Here is a 25,947-nt window from a genome sequence, read left to right as displayed (position 1 = left end):
TCATCTTTATTCAAGCTATAAAAGTTACACAGCGAGCAGAGCAGTGACCGTGCTATATGTTATATACAAGCTTCAAAATTGTCAAAACGTAGGCTACCGAATGAACTCCATTCTTGAGGTTACTGTATTTTAAGACATTTTTAAACATAAATACATATAAATAAAATTAAAATAAAAAACTTCAAACTACACTAATAGCTAAATAAATGGTTCAAAATGAACGTAATTCCATTACCGAGCAACTGCATGAAAATATAATCTGATCAAACTCTGTTCATTTGTTTGATCTTATGTGGAGCTGTCAGGTCGGATTTGGCGGGAAATCCAGTCGTATGTCTGTTAACTCAGCAGAAGAACAGTTATGAACAGCTACTTTTGGCGCAACACCCCATCACTCTCCTTCTTGGTCAAACAGCCCTTGATGCCTTCTGTGTGACTCTACAATTTTAAATAAAGAAAACTCTTTGAATGAGAAGATGTGTCCAAACTTTTGGTCTGTACTGTATATCACACACACACACACACACACACACACAGAGAGAGAGAGAGGTTGGGGTGCAGTCGAGACACAGTGTATCAACTGAACCCGGATTGGTGTCCTATTTCATCACATGCTGTTTAGTTGTACAGTGTTATGATAATAGGTTAAAAGTCACATTTAAACATGCTACACAAATTTTAAAACTTATATTTTTCTATTATTAATGGATATAGTTTCTAACATGAATGTTAAAAGGATAACATAACATTACATTTTGTGAAATATACAAGAAAGTGGGTACAGTTGATAAGTCCTTTAAAGGTCATATCATATGTATGCAGTAATAGTTCAATTATAGAAAATAAGATGCATATTCAGAGGCTGTGTGTGTGTGTGTGTGTGTGTGTGAGCCTACTTATGGCTATTATCAATTTGTGATATTTTAGTACAAAAGCAAAAATAAATATAACTCGAAATCACTTAATTTCAGCATCTATGTTTCTGTGTAGTGAAGAAGAAAAGCAGAACGTGTCTTTATTGTCCTCAGTCTACCCAGAAGTCTTCATCCAATCGCGGGCTCCACAGAGGGTCATGTGACCGGGGCAGGAAGCGTGAGGAGCGGCTATTAAAGCTTCTTTGAATCGTTCAGACACACGCGGTGACTGAGTCGAAAATGGCACCTACAGGTAAGAAATACGTGCGACGCTAAAAAAATAAGCATGTATAATACCGTTGGAATATAATAACCTTAACATAATTGTCTGCGTTTTAAACGAGTCCTAAGTAGTGCCGGTGTTGTGTAAGTTAGCTCGTTTGCGCAGTGAGCTGCTAATCTGTGGATCAGAGGGTGCTCTGACGCGTCCGCCTTCCGGTTCCCACGTCATGTGTCCCCCACTGACAGGGCCGAAGTTTAACAATGCAATTATTATGATTTTTCTGATTCTATTATTATAATGTGTTGTTCTGACGCGGCTCCTCTCTTTTTAACGCGGGTCTATGGTCAGCTTCATCAGACGCGTTGTGTTCAAGAAGAACATCGTCAGCTGTTAACTTTTTATGAAAATCATGCTAAAGTTATTGCAATAAACCTTATTTATCCCACTAGAAAATACGTATATTTAATATGCATGCATGGAGAGAGAACATTTCTTATCGAAATAATTATTTTATTTTATTTAAATATTTTAGTTGCAATTCCAATATCTTTTTTATTCTTATTTTTAATAACAATAAGGATAATAATAAACTCATTCAGTAATTAGCCAATGGAGTTGACGCACTGTTAAACATATCTTAATTAATTTTGAATCGACTGTATTAGCAGACTGTATTAACAATCATAAAAGCCTAAAAGCATGATTGGTTGATGGTTATGCTTATTTCAGGAGCAATAAATGATATGGATCTTGAAACACATTCAGTTTATAAATGCCATGTCATGTTCAAGGAGTCACTTTCTCGTACTGTTGTAATGTTCAGTCTGAGTGATGCTGATGCTGAATGTTCAGGTGAGGTTGTGTTTGGCTCCGGCTCCGGGGACCGGGTCTGTGAGGACAACCGCTTGCGCTGGGATCTCACCCCCGAGCAGATCCTGCAGCTCACTGAAGAGCTCATAGCCAAGACCAAGAAGGTGTATGACGGGGTCGGGGCGCTGGACGTGGCCGGGGTCAGCTATGAGAACACCCTGAAGGCCCTCGCTGATGTGGAAGTGGAGTACACGGGTATCACTGCATACTTTTAAAAACACTTACACAGTCTACTGCGTACCGTCTGTTGTCTGATTGAGTTTATTCCTTCAGGAAAAGGCCTGTTAGTATAATTCTATAAGCCCCTCCTCAGAAGTTAAGGATAAAGTTTATATTGTTAGTAATTCAAGATGAAAACTTGGTGTACTGTAGCAGCTTTGATTTACTTGATTATCCATACATCAAATTTGAGTAAAAAACTTGTAAAAAATATACACACTTTTTTTTTTTTTTTTTATGAACTTTTTTTTTTTTTAATTTTTTTTTTTACATCTTTCAATCATCACAAAGATATTTATTTTCCTTCTGCGTAACACTAATTTATTATATAATGGATATAAATTAATGTATAACTTAATATTTGTTATTGTTTATTCATTGTTGCAGTTATTAATTCATTTATTATTATTAAATATTGCTTTGGTATGTACACAAACTTATCCAATGTGTGTTACTTTAAAAAGTTAAACACAGGTCTTTAGAGGATAAATATGTCTGTCAAAAAATATTCATAAAATAATATATGCAATTATTTTTCCGGATTTCACTGACAATTTATTTAATTTATTTTTTAAACAACACCAGTCCTGATTATGAGTACTAAAAATGCATTCATTTTCATAATTGTAACCCTTTAAATGGCAGTTTAAGTAATAATATATATATATATATATATATATATATATATAATTTTTTATTTTTTTTTTTTTTTTATTATTATTATTTTTTATTTGGCTTAATCTATGCCATTTGCATTAATAGCCAACATTATAACCACAACAAAAAAAGACAAAAGTGTCCCTAACAAGGATTAAATTTGATGTAACATGTATTTTACACAATATTTACTGGTAAGTGGTTATTGTCGGTTTCATATTACTTTTATCCTAATAGTTCAGTCCATGGGTGACATTTACAAAGAAACATCCCAGGTTTCTCTGTCTACTTTTGTAAGCACCATCAATAAAAAGTCTGAGTGTGCAGGAACACTGTGTAGAGATATACACCCCATTCAGCACTTTTGGATAATGAGACTCTGACCAGCTCATGTGTTCATCTGCACTTCACCATTGTTCAGGGGTCAAATTCACACAGTTTTATTTCCTGCAAACCAAAACTATAAATCTACACCTTTCATTCTTCTACTTTATATGTGTTTTGTCATATGCATAGACTCTCTGAGGGCCTGCTGATTTAATTCAAGCATCAATAATGACCGATTATGATTGCTTTTTTTTTTGTTTGTTTTTTGCAGTTCAGCGGAACATGTTGGATTTCCCTCAGCATGTGTCTCTCTGTAAGGACGTCCGCACGGCCAGCACTGAAGCCGATAAGAAGCTGTCCGAGTTTGACGTGGAGATGAGTATGAGGGAGGATGTTTATCAGAGAATCGTGGCTCTGGAGGTGAGCAGGGACCGAGCGCTAACACACCTCCCTCTCCCTCAGGAACTAAACGCTAGCGTCTCTCGGGGACTGAGCTCTGAGACACCTGAGCTAACCTGCTAACTGACTTTAACAAAAGAGTCACGCATTAGTGTCGTTCCACAGACGTTTGCTTAATTTGGGAGTGATACAAGAACAGTTAAAGAGGATTCAAGTTTAGATCACCTTTTGTAAACCCTTAATTTCTTGAATTAGCTGATTTTATGTTCTATGTCTCGTCACTTTTATTTAAAATATTTATTTTTTATTTTTTAAACAGCAGAAGCTGTCAGATGAAAGTTTAACCCCCGAGGCCAAGCGTTACATGGAGAGACTCCTAAAGCTTGGCAAAAGAAACGGCCTCCATCTTCCCAAAGACACTCAGGAGGTCAGATATGAATATCTTGCGTTCAGTTTGCCGTGTAACGGCTCTCTCTCGGCCTGTAACAGAGTTTTATCTTGCCTGTAACAGGAGATCAAAAAGATCAAGAAAAAAATGAGCACTCTGTGTATCGATTTCAACAAACACCTGAACGAAGATACAACTTGCCTCCATTTCTCTCGAGAGGAACTCGGTGGGTGGTGCATAAAGTGCTTGCATAAGCCGGTTTTATTCCTTCTTTTACATGTATCTTTAAAAATGAGAGATGATGGGTGTAAATCCTTTTATTAGGGGGGCTCCCTGAGGATTTCCTCAACTCTCTGGAGAAAGATGAGTCTGGAAAACTGAAGCTCACGCTGAAGTATCCTCATTACTTCCCCACCATGAAGAAATGCTTTGTCCCAGAGACACGGAAGAAGTTAGAGGAGGCTTTCCACTCGCGCTGCAAACAGGTCAGGTATCCCAGAAACCACCTGTGAACCAGAGCTAGGGTGCTACCCAGTGACACTGTGCGGGCGGCTGGTTTTGATGCTGTTACTCTAATGGTTGTCCTGACAGGAGAACTCTGCTATCCTGAAGGAGCTCGTGGAGCTGCGCTCGCAGAAGAGCAGCCTGCTGGGATTCAGCACTCACGCAGACTTCGTGCTCGAGATGAACATGGCCAAGACCTCCAAGACGGTTGCAGCTTTCCTTGGTAATGACCGATATCTACACATGGAAATTTACCCAGAAGTAATAAGACAAGAATCTCACATATATAGAATAGCACCACTCTAGTGTGGAAAAGCAAGAGAAAATCTTTCTTTATTGTAGCAAACTAGCTATAATTACACTCATTTATATCAGCGACCAGTAGTAGTAGCTGTAGCATAATTAATATTACTATCAGCTAATGTTCATCCAGCGAACACTGTGTAATTTCTCATCAGCTTCAAGAATTATTTTTGTGGCCTTAGAAAATATTTTTTTTTACAGTAATAAGATCATAAAACTAAACCGGATCTAAAAGTGAAAATTTATTTACAAGCAGTAACAGAATCTGAGACTCATGTTATTTGTGTACAAAAGGTTTTAGTAACAGAACACTGACACGTACAACTAATCTAACACACACACACACACACACACACACATGCATGCATACAAAGGGGGGTTAAAGTGGATGGATGAAACCTTTAGTTAGTATTTAGTTAGTAGGTGCTGTGTGTTGGATAGACACCGAGTGGTTGAACTAGGTACTGCAGTCCAAATTCAAAATATTGGAGAGGGTTTTTTTCACCAGGCCCTTCCTCCTCAGAGTTTACGCACAGGCAGGTTGCCAGATTGAAGACCGCAACAAGAAAAAGCGCACTTGAAAATGAAATACAGTTGGGTAAACTGGCAGTGTGCAGGTTTCACAAACCAAAACAGACCAGGGTTTGAAGATTGACGAACTCCAAAGATGTTGTTTTTGCATCTATAACTAGTTTTGATGATGCCAAAAAGATTCTTGAAACACTAATACGCTGCATATCAATCAACATAATATACACTGTCACTTATATCATCAAAATATGCATTCGTAGATACCAAACCTGCTGTAGGTGAGGTTATATTAGCATAATGCATGCATAAAACAGTACAATACGAAAGACAATGTACAGGAACATAGTAATACACACCGTGATTGTGATTTGCATGTTCATTTATAGAAAGGTTTGGCTATGAATGAATGAAAGCAGTCTTTTCCTATGGGCAGTACGAGTCTGTTTCGAAGTGACTTCCAGTGGGCCATAAGGCCAGCATTATGTTGTAATGTGTCCTGGCTGCCATGGAATATAAAACGGTATGAATATAGTAACATTATTTTAATTACATTCAGCTCTTCGGTTTAATTTAGTAATTTACACTTAGATTTATGCATTTAGCAGATGCCTTTATCCAAAGCGACTTATATTGCATTCAGCCTAGCAATTTTTCTCCTAACATGTGTTTCCTGGGATTCAAACCCCCAACCTTGCGCTTGTTAAGGCAATGCTCTACCGCTTGAGCTGCAGGAACGACTACTTAACCCTTTGTCTTACCATGATCCCCTGCACACTGTAGAGGATCTGGCCCATAAGCTGAAGCCCCTGGGTGAGCAGGAGAGGGCCGTGATCCTGAAGCTGAAGGAACAGGAGAGCCAGAAGAGGAATCTGCCCTTCACTGGAGAACTGCACGCCTGGGACACACGCTACTACATGACCCAGGTGGAGGAGACCCAGTATGCAGTGGACCAGAACCAGCTGAAGGAGTATTTCCCGATGGAGGTGGTGACCAAGGGGCTACTGGACATCTATCAGGAGCTGCTCAATCTCAGCTTTCAGCAGGTGGAGGGCGCACCTGTGTGGCACGATGACGTTACACTGTACCGAGTTAAAGACCGCTCCTCTGGGCAGGTCATTGGCCAGTTTTATCTGGATCTTTTCCCCAGGTGAGCACTCATACTTGTATGGCTCTGGTGGTCAGGCTGGGGGATCTCAATCTTTTCCTCAAATTGGGCTCCAGGGGCTGGATTCATGAAAACATTGATGTGTGTGTGTGTGTGTGTGTCCCTGGACCAGAAAACCAGTCATAAGGGTCAGTTGAGATTTATACTTCATCTGAAAGCTCAATAAATAAGTTTATTAGGATCCGACATCATTTGACCGAGAGATACCTATTTGGAAATCTGGAATCTGAGGGTGCAAAAAAAATCAAAATACTGAGACAATCGCTTTTTAAAGTAGTCCAAATGAATTCTTGGCAATGCATATTATTAATCAAAAATTAAGTTTTGATTTTGACCCAGACAATGTATTTTCGGCTATTGCTACACATAAACCACAGCAGCTTAAGAATAGTTTGTGCTCCAGGGTCACTTAGACTATATATTATATTAATCTTATATAAATTAATAAGAAAACAGGTTATATAGTGCATATATTTATGAAAACCCTGCTCTCTAGAGCTCTTTTACTTGTTAACTAAAGAGCCAGAGATATCGAATGGCTTTCCTGAGATAAATGTAACTTCCCGGGTGTTGTTTGGAAGCTGTTTCATCAACGTGTTTCCACAGTTAAAACACTGACTGATTAATTGTTACATGATACATTTCAGTAAGTCATGGTTTATTAAAGCATACCTTAAACTGAAGGACATGCAGCAGTCTGTCACGCCACATTAAAGAGCGTCAAAACAAGATTTATTGTCTGAGTTTTGTTATTAAATTGACAGTGCGAAAGCTAATACTTTTTTTCATATCCGAAGTAACGAAGCACAAATATTTTTTTGTTCAGACAACAAGTTAAATCAGCATAGACAAACCATCTTAGTTCATCAAAATGATGATGGATTAAAAATAAATAATTTTGTTCTTATGAGAAAAAAAAAAAACAATGTCTAAAGAATCATGAATAGTGCTTAAGAGTTTTACTTCTATCAACAATAATATGAACTTCTGGGAATTTCTTTTAAAGGGATAGTTCACCCAGAAAGGAACATTTGCTTAACTTACTAATCTAAGATTGATTTAATTTTGTCTCGTTTGTTTGGTTGTTTTGACACTCAAAAACCAGCAGCCACAGATATGCATTGTATGAATTGCCAAGGAAGATGTTTTCACTTAAATATCATCTTTACTGCACTGCTGAAGAAAAAAGTGATGGCCTGTGGGTGTGTAAATTAGCAGCAGATTTTCCTTTTCGGGTGAACTATCCCTTTAAGAGATTTTATATTCCTTAAATTGAGTGAATCTGGCCCCTGTATCCTGAGGGTTTACAACACGGTCTGGTTTCTGTGATGTAGAGCTCATTCTCATCATTCAGCTAGATTGATTGCTAATTCTCCACGATCCCTGTAGGGAGGGGAAGTACGGCCACGCCGCATGCTTCGGCCTGCAGCCCGGCTGTTTGCTCCCGGACGGGACCAGGCAGATATCTGTAGCTGCCATGGTGGCTAATTTCAGCAAGCCCACCGCTGACGCTCCGTCCCTGCTGCAGCACGATGAAGTGGAAACCTACTTCCACGAGTTTGGGCATGTGATGCACCAGCTTTGTGCTCAGGTCTGAATTAAAGCTTTCCATGACGTTCAGGTTGCAGCTGATTTGCAGTCTCTGAAGATTAAATCTAATCCAATGTTCTTCTGTGTGTTCAGACCAACTTTGCGATGTTCAGTGGGACACATGTGGAGAGGGATTTCGTGGAAGCGCCGTCTCAGATGTTGGAGAACTGGGTTTGGGAGAAGGAGCCCCTGCAGCGCATGTCCAAGCACTACAAAACAGGAAAGCCCATTCCAGAGGAGCTTCTGGACAAACTCATGAAGTCTAGACTTGCTAACACAGGTGACACTTTTACAAATAAAGTCTTAAACCGATCACACACTAACTAGAAGTCATTTAACCATTGGTAATTGAATAGAGGGGAGGGAGGGGGCAGAGAAGAGAAGGTTTTGAAAAGTGAGCGTGGAGGAAGTGAGGATGAAACCATAGAGGATAGGAGAGAGCGAGCGTAGGGGGGAGTGATCACGCTAAAACCTTCTATTCTGGTTTGTGACACCGACTTTTCACAATTAAAAAAAAAAAAAGTAAAAAAAGTTCTGTCTTTGAACATCTCATTCATTTTTTCTTCCTGTGTTCCAGGGCTGTTTAACTTGAGGCAGATTGTTCTGGCAAAGGTGGACCAGGCTTTGCACACGAAGAGTGGGCTCGACCCGGCTGAGGAGTACGCCAAACTTTGCCTGGACCTCCTGGGAATTCCTGCTTCACCAGGTAAAATGAGATCCAGCTCTCAGTGATATGCTCTGATTTGGCTTAAAGGGCAACTTTTTTTTAAATGTTCCTTGAACCTTTTCAATAAATGGACCGTTTACTAAGGAATTGGAAAATTTAGACCCGTTCATTACAATGATCATTAATATTGCAGATGAGCTATAACATTATGACCACCTATCTAATAACCGGTAGGACCTATTTTAGGCCACAAACCATTCACCTCACGGTGGGGCATTGAGTTGACAAGGTGGTTAAAGGTCTCTGAGGGTATCTGGTACCTTGAAGTCAACAGGAGGTCCTCCAGTTTCCATGTGTGGTGGTGATGTAGCGTGGTCTTGCTTTTCGATCGGGTCCATGTCAGGTGATTTTGGAGGCCAGGGCATTAACAGAAATTCAGCATCATGTTCCTTAAACCACTCCTTGAGGAATCCCAGTGTGGCATGGCGCATAATTCTGTTGTAATGTTCATCACCGGCACGATCAGGAATGTGTGCACAATAATGTACTGATATCTGTCAGGGATTGTGCTATTGGGATAATGGGGCCCAAAGTGTCCCACAAAACATTGCCTCCAGCATAACCAGCCTGTGTCCGCCCAACAGGAGCCATAGCCTCTGTTGATAATCTGTGTGTCTGCGCTCAGTCATCAGCATGATGCTCCAGACCAGGCCTCTCTCTTTCAATCATCCATGGTCCGATCTCATTGGTCTTGGGGCCATTTAATGTGTTGTCAGGGCTCTTTGAGAGCACCAGCGCCACTCATTTCTTCAGATGGTGGCACCAGGAGCAGATTTGGTAGTGCTGGGGGTGGTCTGTGGGGCTATTCAAAATAAAGATAATTTAATAAAAAAAATTACTATTGTTTTGCATTAATAAGTGCAGTTACTAATAATATTTCATGTAGTTTTTTTTTATTTCGTTGGTTTATACCGATTTGACAGTAAAGCACTAAGCTTGAGTTAAGATGCTTACAAAATGTAATTTTATTAATAACAAAAAAATCGACTTTTTATATACAGAAAATGTATATATTCCACTCTTACTAAATGTACCATTATTTTTCTAGGATATGGGACTGACCAACTTGAGTGATTTTCTTTTTTTTTTTGTGTGTGATTTTAGTAGAATTTTTTTTTTTTTTTTTTACTTAACACAATAAATGTAAAATGCTGACAACATCTGACTTTTTTATGATTTTATAGTGATTTTATAATTTCAAAATATAGAGAAAAAGTAGAAATGAATGTCTAAATAAGCCAATAAGTGCTCCTCTGCTATGGTCTACTGGTTATAATTGTGATTTGATGTTTTTTTTTTACAATTTTACATTAGTATTTGTTTACCACTAAGTAAATTTTGTTCATCCCATTAAAAATAACACTCAAACTGGATCATTGTCGAGCTTTAAAGAGCTGAAAATAGCTGTGTGAAATGCTTGAAAGACATAGAAAAGTGCTTGAATATCTCTCTCTAAAGGTTGTAAAAACCCTGAAATGAATTATGTAATGCATTCGACTATTTCTACCACTACATCATGCTTAACGTTACAATGGATACAAGCGATATTGTTGACTTGATTGCAATAAATGCACAGACACTATTTAAACTGAACAGAGATGACATCACTGAATTCAATGATGAACTGCCTTTAACTATCATTTAGCATTATTGACACACTGTTTTCCTAATGAATGCTGTTCAGTTGCTTTGATGCAATCTTTTTTTGTTTAAAGCGCTTTATTAATAAAGGTGACTTGACGTTGTGAAGTGAATTCAAGCGCTTCTCACTGGATCTCGCAGCATCTGTGCAGTAACAGTGGTGCCGAAATTAACTTTGGCTTCCAAATAAAGTTGTTCTGAGCTTGGACAAGTTTGTTTGCATCGCAGTCCTAGCTGATAACTGGGCCACGCTGCAGAACTGAAACCTAGCACGGTTTCGTTTGACGGTTAATGTTTCTCAAATGCAACAGAAATAGCAGAGCTTATGAGTTTGGCAACACCAGTGTGACCGCTCACAAAAATGAGTCACACCAGCAGAAAAAATGGTCCCAGTCTGTGTCCCTGGTTGTTGATGTATGCTTACATGTCAGTATAGATAGTAATACACATCAGTATTTACTTGCATGTATTTTAACTAAAATACTTCTAATAACAAACTGTTATTAGCAGCACCTCGTTCTCATTTTAGTTTAATTGTTTCAGGGACAAACATGCCTGCTACCTTCGGTCACCTGGCAGGAGGATATGATGCTCAGTACTATGGTTACCTGTGGAGTGAAGTCTTCTCCATGGACATGTTCTATGCCCGCTTCAAACAAGAAGGCATCATGGACCCTAAGGTTAAATTAACCTACAGTGTTTCTGAATCCTGTATGTCAATGTCATTTGGATGTCTAACTCCGGTTTCTGCATTTGACAGGTGGGTCTGGACTACAGGAAGTGCATTCTGAAGCCTGGAGGATCTGAGGATGCTGTAGACATGCTGAAGAAGTTCCTGGGAAGAGAACCCAAGCAGGATGCTTTCCTCCTGAGCAAAGGACTCACGGTTGAGACGGACAAGCCCTGTGCCTGCTGACTGTCTGGATGTAGGCTAAGCCCTTAAAGTCTCGGACTGATACCTCCTAAAAAACCCAAAACCCATTCCCTTATAACACCTTCTCCCAACCCCGCCCTATGAAAGTTTGCAGCGTTGTTTTAAAATGGAAAAATTGTATTGAAATCTGTCCAAAACCACAACAAAAAACATCCACAAATGACACTCTTGTTGCGTTTTAACTGTTTTCTGTGGAGCATAATGAGTTCCCAGTAGAAAATGGCAGGGATCTGCTTCAGTGCACATCATATTACATCAATAACACATCATTCGGATGATGTCACATACGGGATACCAGCTACACGATTAACACCCGGACAGTATTACAATTGTGTTTTAATGGGTTAGTCTCACAAACATGTGTGCAGGTCACAGTCCGGCCAAAAATAAAAACAAGAAATTATATTTTGCATAAAGAAAGCTTTAAATTATTTATTTTTTTCCACCAGTGATTTTGTAAAGCCGTATTAAGCACATTGCCCACTGAAATTCACATTACTGTAAAGCTGGACATTTGTCTTGAGTTTATTTTATTAATCTTTTCTTCTTAATGGTCATTCTATAAACTTAAAATATACTAAGGGGTATCACTTCATTTTGATTATCCACTTTAGACATTCTGCTGATTCGAAGTGACTGCAAATACATGTCAACTAGCAGTTATTAAAGTACTTTTAGTCTCTGGTTAATATCTGCACTTTATTACACTTAACACTTAACACTTTATTTTGATGATTCTTCAACAAACTAAAAACTAACTATTAAATTTAGTATAATGTCTAAAATGGCCTGGACTATCAAAATAAAGTCTAACCCAATAATGTTTACAATATGATTTTTTTTTTAAATACAACAGTACAACACATAATACCACAATGTATAAATGGTACATTTTAAATGTTGCCATTTATTTACAAACCTGATTTCAAAAAAGTTGGGACACTGTACAAAATGTGAATAAAAAAGAATGCAATGATGTGGAAGTTTCAAATTTCAATATTTTATGCAGAATACAACATAGATGACATATCAAATGTTTAAACTGAGAAAATGTGTCATTTTATTGGAAAAATAAGTTAAATAAAAATTTCTTGGCATCAACACATCTTAAAAATGTTGGGACAAGGCCATGTTTACCACTGTGTGGCATCCCCTCTTCTTTTTATAATAGTCTGCAAACATCTGGGGACTGAGGGGACAAGTTTAGGAATATGAATGTTGTCCCAATACAGACTTCTAGTTGCTCAACTGTCTTAGGTCTTCTTTGTCACATCTTCCTCTTTATGATGCACCAAATGTTTTCTATGGGTGAAAGATCTGGACTGTAGGCTGGCCGTTTCAGTACCCGGATCCTTCTTCTACACAGACATGATGTGGTAATTGATGCAGTATGTGGTCTGGCATTGTCATGTTGGAAAATCCAAGGTCTTCCCTGAAAGAGACGACGTCTGGATGAGAGCATATGTTGTTCTAGAACTTGGATATACCTTTCAGCATTGATGGTGCCTTTCCAGATGTATAAGCTGCCCATGCCACACACACTCCTGCAACCCCTTACCATCAGAGATGCAGGCTTCTGAACTGAGCGCTGATAACAACTTGGGTTGTCCTTGTCCTTTTTAGTCCGGATGACATGGCGTCTCAGTTTTCCAAAAAGAACTTCAAATTTTTATTCGTCTGAGCACAGAACAGTTTTCCACTTTGCACACAGTCCATTTTAAATTATCCTTGGCCCAAAGAAAACACCTGCGCTCTGGATTATGTTTAAATATGGTTTCTTTTTTGACCTATAGAGGTTTAGCAGGCAACGGCGAATGGCACGGTGGATTGTGTTCACCGTCAATGTTTTTTGGAAGTTTTCTGTTGTGATTTCCATTACAGTATCATTCCTGTATGTGATGCAGTGCCGTCTAAGGGCTTGGAGATCATGGGCATCCAGTATGGTTCTCCGGCCTTGGCCCTTACGCACAGAGATTTTTCCAGATTCTCTGAATCTTTGGATGATATTATGTACTGTAGATGATGATAACTTCAAACTCTTTGCAATTTTTCTCTGAGAAACTCCTTTCTGATATTGCTACGCTATTTTTCGCCGCAGCATTGGGGGAATTGGTGATCCTCTGCCCATCTTGACTTCTGAAAGACACTGCCACTCTGAGAGGCTCTTTTTATACCCAATCATGTTCCCAATTGACCTAATAAGTTGAAAATTGGTCTTCCAGCTGTTCCTTTTATGTACATTTAACTTTTCCGTCCTCTTATTGCTACCTGTCCCAACTTTTTTTGGAATGTGTAGCTCTCATGAAATCCAAAATTTTTCGCATGACATTTCAAAATGTCTCACTTTCAACATTTAATATGTTATCTATATTCTATTGTGAATGAAATATAAGTTTATGCGATTTGTTAATTATTTCATTCCTTTTTTACTCACAATTTCTACAGTGTGCCAACTTTTTTGGAAACTGGTTTGTATAGCATTTTATACAGTATTGTTCAAAATAATAGCAGTACAATGTGACTAACCAGAATAATCAAGGTTTTTTATATATTTTTTTATTGCTACGTGGCAAACAAGTTACCAGTAGGTTCAGTAGATTCTCAGAAAACAAATGAGACCCAGCATTCATGATATGCACGCTCTTAAGGCTGTGCAATTGGGCAATTAGTTGAATTAGTTGAAAGGGGTGTGTTCAAAAAATAGCAGTGTGGCATTCAATCACTGAGGTCATCAATTTTGTGAAGAAACAGGTGTGAATCAGGTGGCCCCTATTTAAGGATGAAGCCAACACTTGTTGAACATGCATTTGAAAGCTGAGGACAATGGGTCGTTCAAGACATTGTTCAGAAGAACAGCGTACTTTGATTAAAAAGTTGATTAGAGAGGGGAAAACCTATAAAGAGGTGCAAAAAATGATAGGCTGTTCAGCTAAAATGATCTCCAATGCCTTAAAATGGAGAGCAAAACCAGAGAGACGTGGAAGAAAACGGAAGACAACCATCAAAATGGATAGAAGAATAACCAGAATGGCAAAGGCTCAGTCAATGATCACCTCCAGGATGATCAAAGACAGTCTGGAGTTACCTGTAAGTACTGTGACAGTTAGAAGACGTCTGTGTGAAGCTAATCTATTTTCAAGAATCCCCCGCAAAGTCCCTCTGTTAAAAAAAAAGGCATGTGCAGAAGAGGTTACAATTTGCCAAAGAACACATCAACTGGCCTAAAGAGAAATGGAGGAACATTTTGTGGACTGATGAGAGTAAAATTGTTCTTTTTGGGTCCAAGGGCCACAGGCAGTTTGTGAGACGACCCCCAAACTCTGAATTCAAGCCACAGTACACAGTGAAGACAGTGAAGCATGGAGGTGCAAGCATCATGATATGGGCATGTTTCTTCTACTATGGTGTTGGGCCTATTTATCGCATACCAGGGATCATGGATCAGTTTGCATATGTTAAAATACTTGAAGAGGTCATGTTGCCCTATGCTGAAGAGGACATTCCCTTGAAATGGTTGTTTCAACAAGACAATGACCCAAAACACACTAGTGAACGGGCAAAGTCTTGGCTCCAAACCAACAAAATTAATGTTATGGAGTGGCCAGCCCAATCTCCAGACCTTAATCCAATTGAGAACTTGTGGGGTGATATCAAAAATGCTGTTTCTGAAGCAAAACCAAGAAATGTGAATGAATTGTGGAATGTTGTTAAAGAATCATGGAGTGGAATAACAGCTGAGAGGTGCCACAAGTTGGTTGACTCCATGCCACACAGATGTCAAGCAGTTTTAAAAAACTGTGGTCATACAACTAAATATTAGTTTAGTGATTCACAGGATTGCTAAATCCCAGAAAAAAAAATGTTTGTACAAAATAGTTTTGAGTTTGTACAGTCAAAGGTAGACACTGCTATTTTTTTGAACACACCCCTTTCAACTAATTGCCCAATTGCACAGCCTTAAGAGCGTGCATATCATGAATGCTGGGTCTTGTTTGTTTTCTGACAATCTACTGAACCTACTGGTAACTTGTTTGCCACGTAGCAATAAAAAATATACTGAAAACCTTGATTATTCTGGTTAGTCACATTGTACTGCTATTATTTTGAACAATACTGTATATATATATATATATATATATATATATATATATATATATATATAAATGCATGACCCTGGACCACAAAACCAGTGTACATTTTTCAAAATTGAGATTTATACATCATCTGAAAGCTGAATAGATAAGCTTTTATGTATGGTTTATTAGGATCAGACGATATTTGGCTGAGGTACAACGATTTGAAAATCTGGAATCTTGAATGAATCTAAATACTGTTAAAATCACCTTTGAATTTGTCCAAATGAATTCTTAGCAATGCATATTACTAAAAAAAATTAGGTTTTGATATAGTAACACTAGGAAATTTACAAAATATCTTCATTGAACATGATCCTTTCTTAATATCCTAATGATATTTGTATAAAAAGTAAAATCTATAATGTTTTTTTTTTTATTATTATTATTATTATTATTTTTTTTTTGGCTATTGCTAAAACTATACCCCAGCATCTTAAGACCAGTTTTGTGCTCCAGGGTCACACACACAAACACACAGCACGTAAGATAAATCCCAAGAAGACATCATTTCACAGAATAGAACCTAAGCAAATAAAGTGAAGTGATATTAATAAAAACAGTATTCTTCCACCAAACAATGTAGTTCCTCAGAAACAGTTGTGGTTACAACAAAGTGGTTGCCGAGCAACACACAGAAGTAAACAAAGGTGTATGTTTGTAGAGTCATTTACAACAGCATCGAACACGGCTCAGCCAATCAGAATCAAGGACCGGAGCTATCTGTTTTATAATAGAATATTGAAACCAGTAAAATTTCTGTAAAAATGCAAAAGTAATTTTAACATATTACTTATATATTGCACAATCTTGCCTGGGGCAGAGTACATTTTGATTGTGACTCCTCTGATTCCTCAGTGAATGCAGACTTGGGTAATTCTCTCTCAGGACTGAATGGTTCTGCGCACATTAGAGAGGCTTGAAACAAACAACAGAGAAACAGTTAACACACATGCAGAGGTTCAGCTAACAGCAGGATAAAATCTCCTGCTTTCCTGGGTTTGTGCTCCGTTTCAATAGGTTAATATCAATACTTGTCATTTAAAATCATTTTATAATGATTCGTGTTTAAGCAAAATGATTGCACTATCTTTGCTGATTCATAATTATAAATGAAAAGCAGCCGTTTATGCTTTAATACACTTCAGGTTAATTAAACACGGGGCAGCTGCTCTGGGTCTCCAGGGTGTGATCTCTGCTGCAGGCGGCGGGTCTCTCTCGGCCTTCCTGATCTCAGTGGATAAAATGACGGGTGCGGAGGAGAACAAACAAATGAGCTGGCGCGCTTCACAACAGAGCTGTTTTCTTTTCCTTATTGCTGGGGAAAACATATTTTTCATCTAATTAATATTTGGCTTTCAGGTTCTTTTTTCACGTCTCAGACTGCGCAGTGATGATCGGTAGATCTGGAGCTCTTTGTTCAGTGCTGTAGAGTCACTTTGGGGCGCGCAGATTTGGGTGGGTTATGAGGACAGGGAGGCAGGCGCTCATCCTCAGGAGTTCTTGAGGTGTGTTGGTCGGGATGGCGGTGGTGGAGATGGCTGAAGCTCTTGGGTTGGAGGCTCTGCGGGGACAGAGCGCTGATGCTCTGAAGCCTGTTTCCAGAATGGTGCGGGTGTTCATCAGCTCCACACACTCGGGTGAGGTTTAGTGCCTTAACCTTTGTTTTTTGCTGGAATAAAATGTTTTGCTTTGTATTCATAGGTCATGGAAAACCTGTAAATGTAGGGAATTTTGAATCAAATTGAAATTAAATAAACAATCTTAAAAATAAAATGAATGGTGATTTCTATAGTGATTTTCTAGTTGTGCTTGGTTCTAAAAAGTTTTTCAATTTGTGTGCAGTCTCTTTGAAATACACAAAAAAAAAAAAAAAAAAAAAAAAAAAGTTTATCGCGTAATAACAAGTGATGGGAAAATCATGGAAATGCATTAGTGTGGAATATATGTCACCATAATCTGCAATGTTTCTAAATTGATCTTTATTTAGTGGAGGAAGGCAGAATTAGGGTCACACTTTAGTTCGGGGAACAATTATGAACTTCAGTAAACTCTTAATTTGTTGCTTATTAATAGTAAGGTAGTTTTAGGTATGGATTAAGGGATCTAAATGCAGATTAACGCATTATTATTGCTTTATTAGTATTAATAAACAGCCAGACTGCTAGTAATATGCATGTTAATAAGCAGCTAGTTAAAAGTGAGAATTTGTCTGTAAAATAAATTAGTTTGTACTAATATTGAAATATTAGAATGAGGTGGTCAGGTATTTTCTATAATAATGCAAAAGCACACAAAAGACTGCTGTATTAGGCAATCAGTTTTCAAAACAGTGCTCTTGGTTTTGAGATAAACATAATCGTGTTATAAGATAATTTACATTATTACAAATCACAAAACGAACTCCTTAGGGACCTGACATTAATACATTTAATTTATTTGACAGACATGAAAAATGAGAGGAATGCATTTTGGGAGAAGGCCTATTCTGAGTTGCAGGCACACTGTCAAAGTTTGGGTCTCGTCTTTGAGGTGAGTGATGAAAATATATTTGCAGTAATCCTGGTGACAAAGGTAAAAACGGTCTAAAATGACATTGCATTTTTATTTATTGGGCATAACCACTGTTCAAAAAGCAGCCTTTTTTTTGCAGTTAGTGGATTTCAGATGCGGAGTGCGGGACATCTTCACATCTGATCACTTGACAACTGAACTGTGCATTAAAGAAATCGAGTCCTGTCAGAGAATATCAGATGGCCCAACTTTTATCGTACGTTTCATCAGCAACCTAATTTTATCCACATCTTTTGAACATTGGTTCTCTGAGCGTAAGTGTAATTCTGTATCTATGTTTATCTTGTCAGGCTCTGCTCGGTAATCAGTACGGCCATCGCTGCATCCCACGCCTCATACCAGAGACGGAGTTTGAGTTGTTGCTTTCAAAACTCCATAAAGATTCAGACAGTTTAAAGCTCCTTAACCAATGGTTCTCCAAAGACAGTAACTCAGTCCCACCCACATATGTCCTCCAGCCAATCACAGCTCACTATCCTCATTACAATGACAGGGGCTCTGAGAGCGGACAGTTGCGTGATAATGACGTCATATCCTGGAATGTGACGGAGTCACGACTGCTGCAGGCGCTCCGCACTGCTGCCCAACAGGCCGAGAGAGAAGGGTACATCAGTGTTGACCAAAAGCGCAAGTTTTTTAAATCTGGTGAGAGACTTCTATGAATATGGTGCAAAATAAGGCACAGATATTTTTTTTCTCATTCCAAACCTGTATGATTTTTGTTTATTTTAACTCTGCCTATACGGCAAAAGTCAGTGGATTCTACAAGAGCACAGGACCCCATTGACATTCTCTGTATAACCAGGCGGCAAGGAAGTCGACCGGAAGTTGAAGTCGGCCGGGTGCCGCCATCTTGTAGCAGAACTTCACTTGCGTTAGCATCCCATTGACCTCCCGTCACTTTGACAGCGAATAACTTTACATCTGAGGCGTTTAAAGACTCCATTTGTCCATTATTTATTTCTAAAGATACACAACGATGTATAAAGGGCTCCGTTACCTTCTATGTTACATTATGGCCCCGTAGAAACAGTTTTTGTAAAAATAGGCTAACGATTGCATCATAACAACTCGACTCTCTGTCGCATTACCGTACAGACAGGAGGAGAAGCTCGCAGGTAATTAAATTAATATGGCGTACTGGCGTTATATTTTAAAATACTATACACAATAATTAATCAGAATACTTACTCCTGTTCACTCACGACAAAGAACTCCCCGCTCAAGCTCGCCGTCTCTGCAAGATTAACGATGGCAGTTTGCACGCACAGCTACTAGATTTACATCTGTCAGACAGGTTGCTGACGTCGTCAAGCTTAGTTTGCGTCAGAAACGGAAGTGCTAAAAAACGCTAAAAATGGGCTTCACTTGTCTCAATTGAGTTCCAATGGGGTCGCTGTGTCCATTTCTTTTACTGTCTATGTGTATAACCAAGTGTGCTGCATACATCCTGAAAAGTGGGACGAAACGTGTTGTTTTTCCCACTGGTGGCTGAATGCTGTACAGCACATAAACTTCACCCTCTCATCTAAACAAATTGGATGTGGGACTTTAAACTGCGGCTCCACCTGATCACTACTGCAAGAACAGTGACTGGTGTAATGCATTGCTAAGTAATTAATAACTGTTTTATTAATTTTACTATTACTATTTTTTATATTTTATTAATTTCTACTATTTTATTAATTTTCACTTGAAAAAGTAGGGGATTACTTGTAATTGTAATTAAATGAATGCACAATTAAATTAAAAATTGAATGAACTATGAAGCAATTCTATATAAAACAATAGTGGATTCAACATTAAATTTTAAAATGGATGTTTTTAATGTAACCTCCCTTTAAATACTTTGGTCAGTTCAAGAATCATTTATGCAGTTTTATTTATTTTAAATAATTAAAATAGTAGTTTCATGTCTATCTTTTATGCCACTGACTTTTTTAAACCAACAACAAAAAAGCATATCACTTTTTGTATTATAGTGTTTCCGTTTCCCTTTATTTCATGTTTTTTACAATTTTTACAACATTATTACCAACCGTGTTTGCCTAAGTACATTTCAGTTTTTGTGATTTTGTGTATGTATATATTTATTCTTTTTTTGCTAGGAATAAATATTAACCAAACATCTAAACATTTAGTCAAGATTTGAAAGAAAAGTCAATGAGATTATTTACATTTCCTCTTGCCATGTTCCAGCCAAATGATTTTACTTCTCGTTTGTTACAATTATAATTGTTTGCTGTTTTTAAGAAAATCATATAGTAAAGGGTTGTAAAATGTGGGACATGAGTCCTGTCTTAGTTTTTCCTTATATTTGAATGATTATCATGCTTTTTGTGTGTATTTCATAGTCTTAGAGTATGAGATGGAGCACGGCTTTCTCCAGACCCGAAAGGATGCATCAGCGGTGCTGTTTTTCCGTGAACTTCCACGACTCAGTAAAAGAGACTGCAAGAAAAACTTTGCAAAGTTTCTTCTGGACGTCACAGCCGATGGCTTGCTGGACACTGAAGCCCGCGAGCTCTTGGCCGATCTGAAGCAGCGTATCTGCAACACAGGTCGCCTCCAGCCCCTCAGCATGGAGCTCACCAAAGGAGCGATGGACCCGAGCCGCAAAGAACACAAGGAGTACCTGGGAAAACTGTGTGAGCAGGTGACATCCCAAATGAAGGAACTGATCAGCAGGAACGCTCTGCAAACTTCAGGAGCTTGCAGCACTTTAGATCCAGGATGGTCTTGGTTGAAACAGGAGATCTACCATCACGCCATGCTGAGCGAGGAGAAGTGCTCCGTGTTTAAAGGAAGGGACAGCATTCTGGGAAAGATCAGCATTGCCATGTGGGAGTCCACTAATGCTTGCCATGAACCCCTTCTGGTTCATGGACCTTCAGGGGTTGGTAAAACAGCTCTGCTTTGCAAACTGGCACAGGAAATGCGAGGCGTTGTTGACCATCGGGGAGTTGTGGTGCTGAGGCTGCTGGGAACATCTCCGCTCAGCTCGGATGTTGACTCTGTTCTCAGAGGTGTTTGTCTTCAAGTGTGTGGAGCTTTAGGGTTGCAGTTCCCCTATCCACATATTGCCAACGTGCATGAAGAGCTAGTTCGTTTTTTCCATTCCATGCTGGAAGACGTGTCAAAACAAGGAGACACACTCCTACTCATCCTGGACTCACTGGACCAGCTTTTAGAGGCAAACAAACCTCATAAACTAGACTGGATACCTAAAGTGATCCCTCCCAATGTGCAGCTTGTACTCTCCATTTCTGACGACTGTGTTGAGAAATGGCAATCTTTGGTTCCAGCAGAACAAAACGTCTTTAATGTGGAACTTCTCACGGATGATCAAGGGAAAGACATTATTGGCGGATACATGAGTGCAGCTGGACGCAAGCTGACCTCAGAACAGTTAGACACCATCTTAAACCGCTTCCAGCAAAGCAGAAGCCCTTTGCATCTGAAACTCATGCTAAACTCTGCCAAGCAGTGGTCCTCCTGCACCTCCATGTCTAATGTTCACCTGGGGATCTCTGCGCAGGAAGTGATGACACAGTTTGTGGAGTCACTTGAGGAGAATCATGGGAAGAAGCTAGTTAGTCATGCTCTGTGCTTCATCCTGTTATCAAGGCAAGTCATATCTTGCTATGTTGGTTTTAGGAGTTTTCTGACATGTTAACTTTTTAATGACAGCTTATGAGGATGCTTTGGTAATTAAGTATAATGAAGTCTTTATACTGCCAAGCTTTGCCACATCAAAATTGCATGTAAAAAGTTTACGGTGCATAAAAGATTAGCAAAGCTAACCCTGTATAAATGTATATCGTTTTACAGTTGAATTAATTAATTTGAATCATTTAATGGACCTTGGTGGTAGAACCCTACATTTCCCAGCATACTCTTATTTAATCAATACATTAGACAGATTCATGGTATTTATGTCAACATAGGCTATTTTTGTTTTTTTTAATTGTCATATATATTTAATTTCTTTAATTTTTTTCAGTTAAATGTTGAAGTATTAAATACACACACACCAAATGTTCTCAAATATGCTGTGAAATACTCCTCAGTGGTCCCCACTAGTTAAAAAGGGTATATAAATCAGACCAAATCTGTTTTTATTTAAACCTAGTGTGCACTAGTTCTGCTTGTTTTTTGATGGGTATGTGTAGGGGCAGGTATGGAAGCACGTTTCTGCCACTGAATAAAAAGTAAAACAAGGTTTTTCTCAGAATTGCGAGTTCATATCTTGCAGTTATTCCGAGTTATTAAGTCAAAATTACTAGTTATAAAGTCAGAATTGTGAGTTTTTCTCACAATTGCAAGTTCATGTCTCGCAGTTCTGACATTTTTTCTCAGAATTGTGACTTGCGGAATATAAACTCATAATTTTGTGAAAAAAAAAAACTCGTATAACTCAGATTTTAAAAAAAGAATTGTGAGATAAAATGTCGCAATTAACTTTAATTTTTTTATTTAGTGGCGGTAACGGGCTTCTATAGGTAGTGGCTTCGTTAGGTATCATTAGCCACATATAAAATTTATATTAAAATGAATGGAAAGTCTATGTAATGTCCTCACTAAGAGTGTTATTGTTCGGCTAATGAAACTTATCACTAATAATGTGCTTGTTTTAATTTCTTAAAATTCAATAGCAGTATTTTTCTTTCATTACAATTCAAATTCCAGTGCAACATCATGTGGGCGTAGCCAATTCTATTCAAACTCTTTCATTTTCAAATTCACATTCCATTGAAAGGTAGCCAATTCTTAAATTCTGAATTTTGAGTTGCCATAGCTAATGTGTTTAAGTAGCCTCTGTGCCATGTTAAAAGTGCTTTTTGTGGCTATATTTGCCACTTCAGACATTTCAGAAACTAGCCTTCACGTGTCCACCACGCATCGCAATGAACATGTAAGTTTCTAAATGTATTTATTTGTTTTTTATATTTATTCAGAAGTGGTCTATCAGAGGCAGAGTTACAGGATGTCTTGTCATTAGATAATGACGTTCTGGCTGAAATGTATAAGTACTGGCTTCCTCCAAGCCACACACTCCTGCGCTTCCCAAGACTTCACTGGTCCCGTCTCCGTCATGACCTGACAGCTCATCTGACGGAGAGATGGGAGGGTGGTGTTATTCTGCTGGGTTTCACCCACAGGTAAAGGTTTGCTCAGACCTTTCGGTTACCACTGATGTGTTCAGAATTTTCCCAGCAGTCAAACAACATATCAGGGAAAGCACAATGCCTTTTTTATATCAGCCTTTGATTTTCTTAGGCAGTTCGCAGAGCTGGTAAGGAAGAGATATTTATCACGCGAGATGAAAACAGACATGCACGCGATCCTAGCCGAATACTTTTTAGGACAGTGGAGTGGGGGGCAGCTCAGGCCAATCATTCTGCCCTCACTGAGTACGCTGCTCAATGCTGACAGAAAGGTATTGTTCAAGATCACAAAATCAGCACTATGTCAAATATGCTTTAGATGCTAAGTAACCTGTGTTTTTGATGGTAAAACATGCTGTTTTTTTCAAGGTACCACCCCAGCCCTTGTGGTTCACTGAAGAAGTCGCCAATATGCGGAAGCTTCATGAACTGCCCTATCATCTCGCTCATGCGGGAAAATGGGAGGAGCTTCGCCAGTCAGTGCTCGGTGAGGCTTAGATGGGATTCTATTGGACATTCTCATTCTCCGCTGTCTATGTTTTTATAAACATAACTACTGTATATAAGCATGTACGACATGTATAAACAAATATATAAAAACATGAACGTGCATTTACTCTCACAGGCAGTCTGGACTGGTTATGTTGTAAAACTCTGCAGTGTGGCGTGAGCTGTGTTATTCAGGACCTGTCGCTTTGCACTGACCTCACAGACTGTCCTGAGATACAGATGCTGAAAGAGACATTTCTGCTTCTTAAGCCCTCGTTAGTTTTTAGCGACGGTCGTGTAGGTAAGTGTATTGACCAGTAACATGTACTTAATAAAGCAAATGTAAATAAGATTACATAAAAGTTAAAGGGGTCATCGGATGCTTCATGCACTTTTACAAATTGTTTGAACTGAAATGTGTGTGGGCAGTGTGTGTGTACATAACCAGGGGTGCACATAATTTTTTCAGCCTGGCTTTCAGAAGAGAACCTGGAGATTTGATTTGGTCCTCACACTGCATATAGCACGACCCATTAAATGCCACTATAAAAATGAATTAATAATAGTTATAATATTATTACATTTTTATTAATTTAGTTTTTTTATTAAATAATAGTAAATAAACTAAATAATAGTGTGTGATAATATTATAAAAAATAAGCAGTTCGTAGTTTTAAATACAAATGCATTTATTTTTATAGTAAATAAACTTAAAAATAAAATGCTAATATTTACTACTACTTTGTTTGTTTGCCTCTTTAAGAAGAATCGCTTTAGGTATTCCCCAATTTTAAAAAAAGCGTCTAAAAATAATAAACAAAAGCGTTTTAAAACTTAAAATCAGCAGGCTTTTATTTTGGCGGGTTGAAGGCAAGTAAGTATACGCGCTTCCGGATTTACTGCTGCGATTAAAGAACGTCAGTGGATGAATACAATAGACAGTAAAATAATAAAAAATAGCCTAGATTCATGCTTTAAAATAAAACTTATATAGTACAATTTCTGATCTAAATGGTAATGGTGCATTAAACTGCTGTCAACCATGTCGGTACGGAAATGCGCTGTCACAACATATTTATATTTGCATTTGTTATGTTTGGTCGCACATGCAGACCTGCGGACCATTATGTGCACCCCTGTACTTAACCATCCTATAATGATAAAAATCTTTTTTTTTTTTTTTATCTCATTTAAATCATTTACGCTTTCTCAAATCGAGCTTGATCTCAGATGCTGTCTTTGTGACGTCACACTGACAGGCCCCTCCCATGATAGTTTACTTTAGACCCACCCTGAATGAGCTGTCATCAGTCCACCATTGTTTCACCATTGGAGAAGATGTAGACAAGAATGACTCCTAAGCGATCGAGGTGTTCTGTTGTTGGATGTATTAATGAACATAGCAGTCGTCATTTACTTCTGACATCTGAACCCACTGAAGACGCAATGGATTATGTTTGTTTTTGAAGGGAATGTGCTCCCGATCTACATAAATGCATCTATGTTCGCGCAAATCATTTGTGATCCAGCTTCAACAACAGAAAAAGTATCACCTTTCCTAACAATGTGCTAATTAGCAAGTTTCACGCTGAATGCGGCTAAAGTAAACAGTCCCTCAGAGAGCGCTCAGGAAGAGAGGGGCGGGGTCAGCAGAGCTCATTAACATTTAAAGGAACATGCTACAAAATGGCTTGCTCTGAAAATAGCTGTTTTTGAGAGGTTGTTTTACCCTACCATTGAGAAATTGTAACCAAACTATGTTACAGACTTTTCATTACGACCCTAAAAAATCATATCAACTTTTGGAAAATGGCATCCGATGACCCCTTTAAGAAATAGAAATAGACTGAAAAAAAATTCCCTTTAAACATTGTTAACAATTCAATAAATCTGCTGCAATATAACTAGAATCTTTCAGTATTTGTATTTATTTATTAACTGAACCAATTCTTCTGTTTCTCGCTTCTATAAGATCCCTCACTTTTGGTCACAGAGATCTTCGCCAGGCTGCAGGGCCTCGCTGATCTCTACCCCTCCGTGATTGGTCAGCTGTGTTCTCAATGCGTGGACTGGTTTGGTTCCTGTACTGACCCAGTGCTTGTGCCCAAATGCAGCTTCTTTCAGGCCCCTGGGGGCCCACTGAAGAGCACACTCACGGGGAGAAAGTGACCCAAATGAGCTCAGTATTGGT

General features: G+C 38.5%; 2 protein-coding genes across 3 annotated transcripts; both read left to right on the top strand.

Annotated features, from left to right (window-relative positions):
• Positions 1 to 1,034: 1,034 nt before the first annotated feature.
• On the top strand, positions 1,035 to 12,368 carry thop1 (thimet oligopeptidase 1). Of its 2 annotated transcripts, none has more exons than XM_026220894.1 (13): positions 1,035 to 1,167; positions 1,990 to 2,202; positions 3,482 to 3,630; positions 3,932 to 4,036; positions 4,121 to 4,223; positions 4,322 to 4,482; positions 4,589 to 4,724; positions 6,116 to 6,482; positions 7,890 to 8,091; positions 8,184 to 8,370; positions 8,668 to 8,796; positions 11,002 to 11,138; positions 11,219 to 12,368. In XM_026220894.1, the coding sequence occupies exons 1-13, from the start codon at positions 1,155 to 1,157 to the stop codon at positions 11,372 to 11,374; spliced, it is 2,058 nt and encodes a 685-aa protein (XP_026076679.1). In that variant the 5' UTR covers positions 1,035 to 1,154; the 3' UTR covers positions 11,375 to 12,368. The 2 variants fall into 2 exon arrangements, with proteins under 2 accessions (XP_026076679.1, XP_026076678.1); XM_026220893.1 differs by having other exon boundaries at positions 3,929 to 4,036.
• Positions 12,369 to 17,964: 5,596 nt separating this feature from the next.
• Positions 17,965 to 25,925, top strand: LOC113055621 (NACHT domain- and WD repeat-containing protein 1-like). The gene is made up of 9 exons (XM_026222040.1): positions 17,965 to 18,057; positions 18,179 to 18,295; positions 18,390 to 18,744; positions 20,454 to 21,726; positions 23,058 to 23,261; positions 23,380 to 23,539; positions 23,637 to 23,754; positions 23,893 to 24,057; positions 25,729 to 25,925. Exons 1-9 carry the CDS (start codon positions 17,974 to 17,976, stop codon positions 25,923 to 25,925), a joined length of 2,673 nt encoding a protein of 890 aa, XP_026077825.1. The 5' UTR covers positions 17,965 to 17,973.
• The last annotated feature ends 22 nt before the right edge of the window (positions 25,926 to 25,947 follow it).

Source organism: Carassius auratus, chromosome 36 (genome assembly GCF_003368295.1).
Source record: "Carassius auratus strain Wakin chromosome 36, ASM336829v1, whole genome shotgun sequence".
Lineage (NCBI taxonomy): Eukaryota > Metazoa > Chordata > Actinopteri > Cypriniformes > Cyprinidae > Carassius > Carassius auratus.
This window is presented reverse-complemented; position numbering and strand designations above follow the sequence as displayed.

Excerpts from the sequence above, each read along its gene's own strand:
- thop1 (XM_026220893.1), top strand. Across the intron at positions 2,203-3,481 it reads TGTGGAAGTGGAGTACACGG|TTCAGCGGAACATGTTGGAT; the intron begins GTATCACTGCAT and ends TGTTTTTTGCAG. Across the intron at positions 4,037-4,120 it reads TTCCCAAAGACACTCAGGAG|GAGATCAAAAAGATCAAGAA; the intron begins GTCAGATATGAA and ends TGCCTGTAACAG.
- LOC113055621 (XM_026222040.1), top strand. The coding sequence starts at position 17,974 with ATGAAAAATGAGAGGAATGCATTTTGGGAGAAGGCCTATTCTGAGTTG. Across the intron at positions 18,296-18,389 it reads CAGATGGCCCAACTTTTATC|GCTCTGCTCGGTAATCAGTA; the intron begins GTACGTTTCATC and ends TTATCTTGTCAG. Across the intron at positions 23,262-23,379 it reads CTGCTGGGTTTCACCCACAG|GCAGTTCGCAGAGCTGGTAA; the intron begins GTAAAGGTTTGC and ends TGATTTTCTTAG.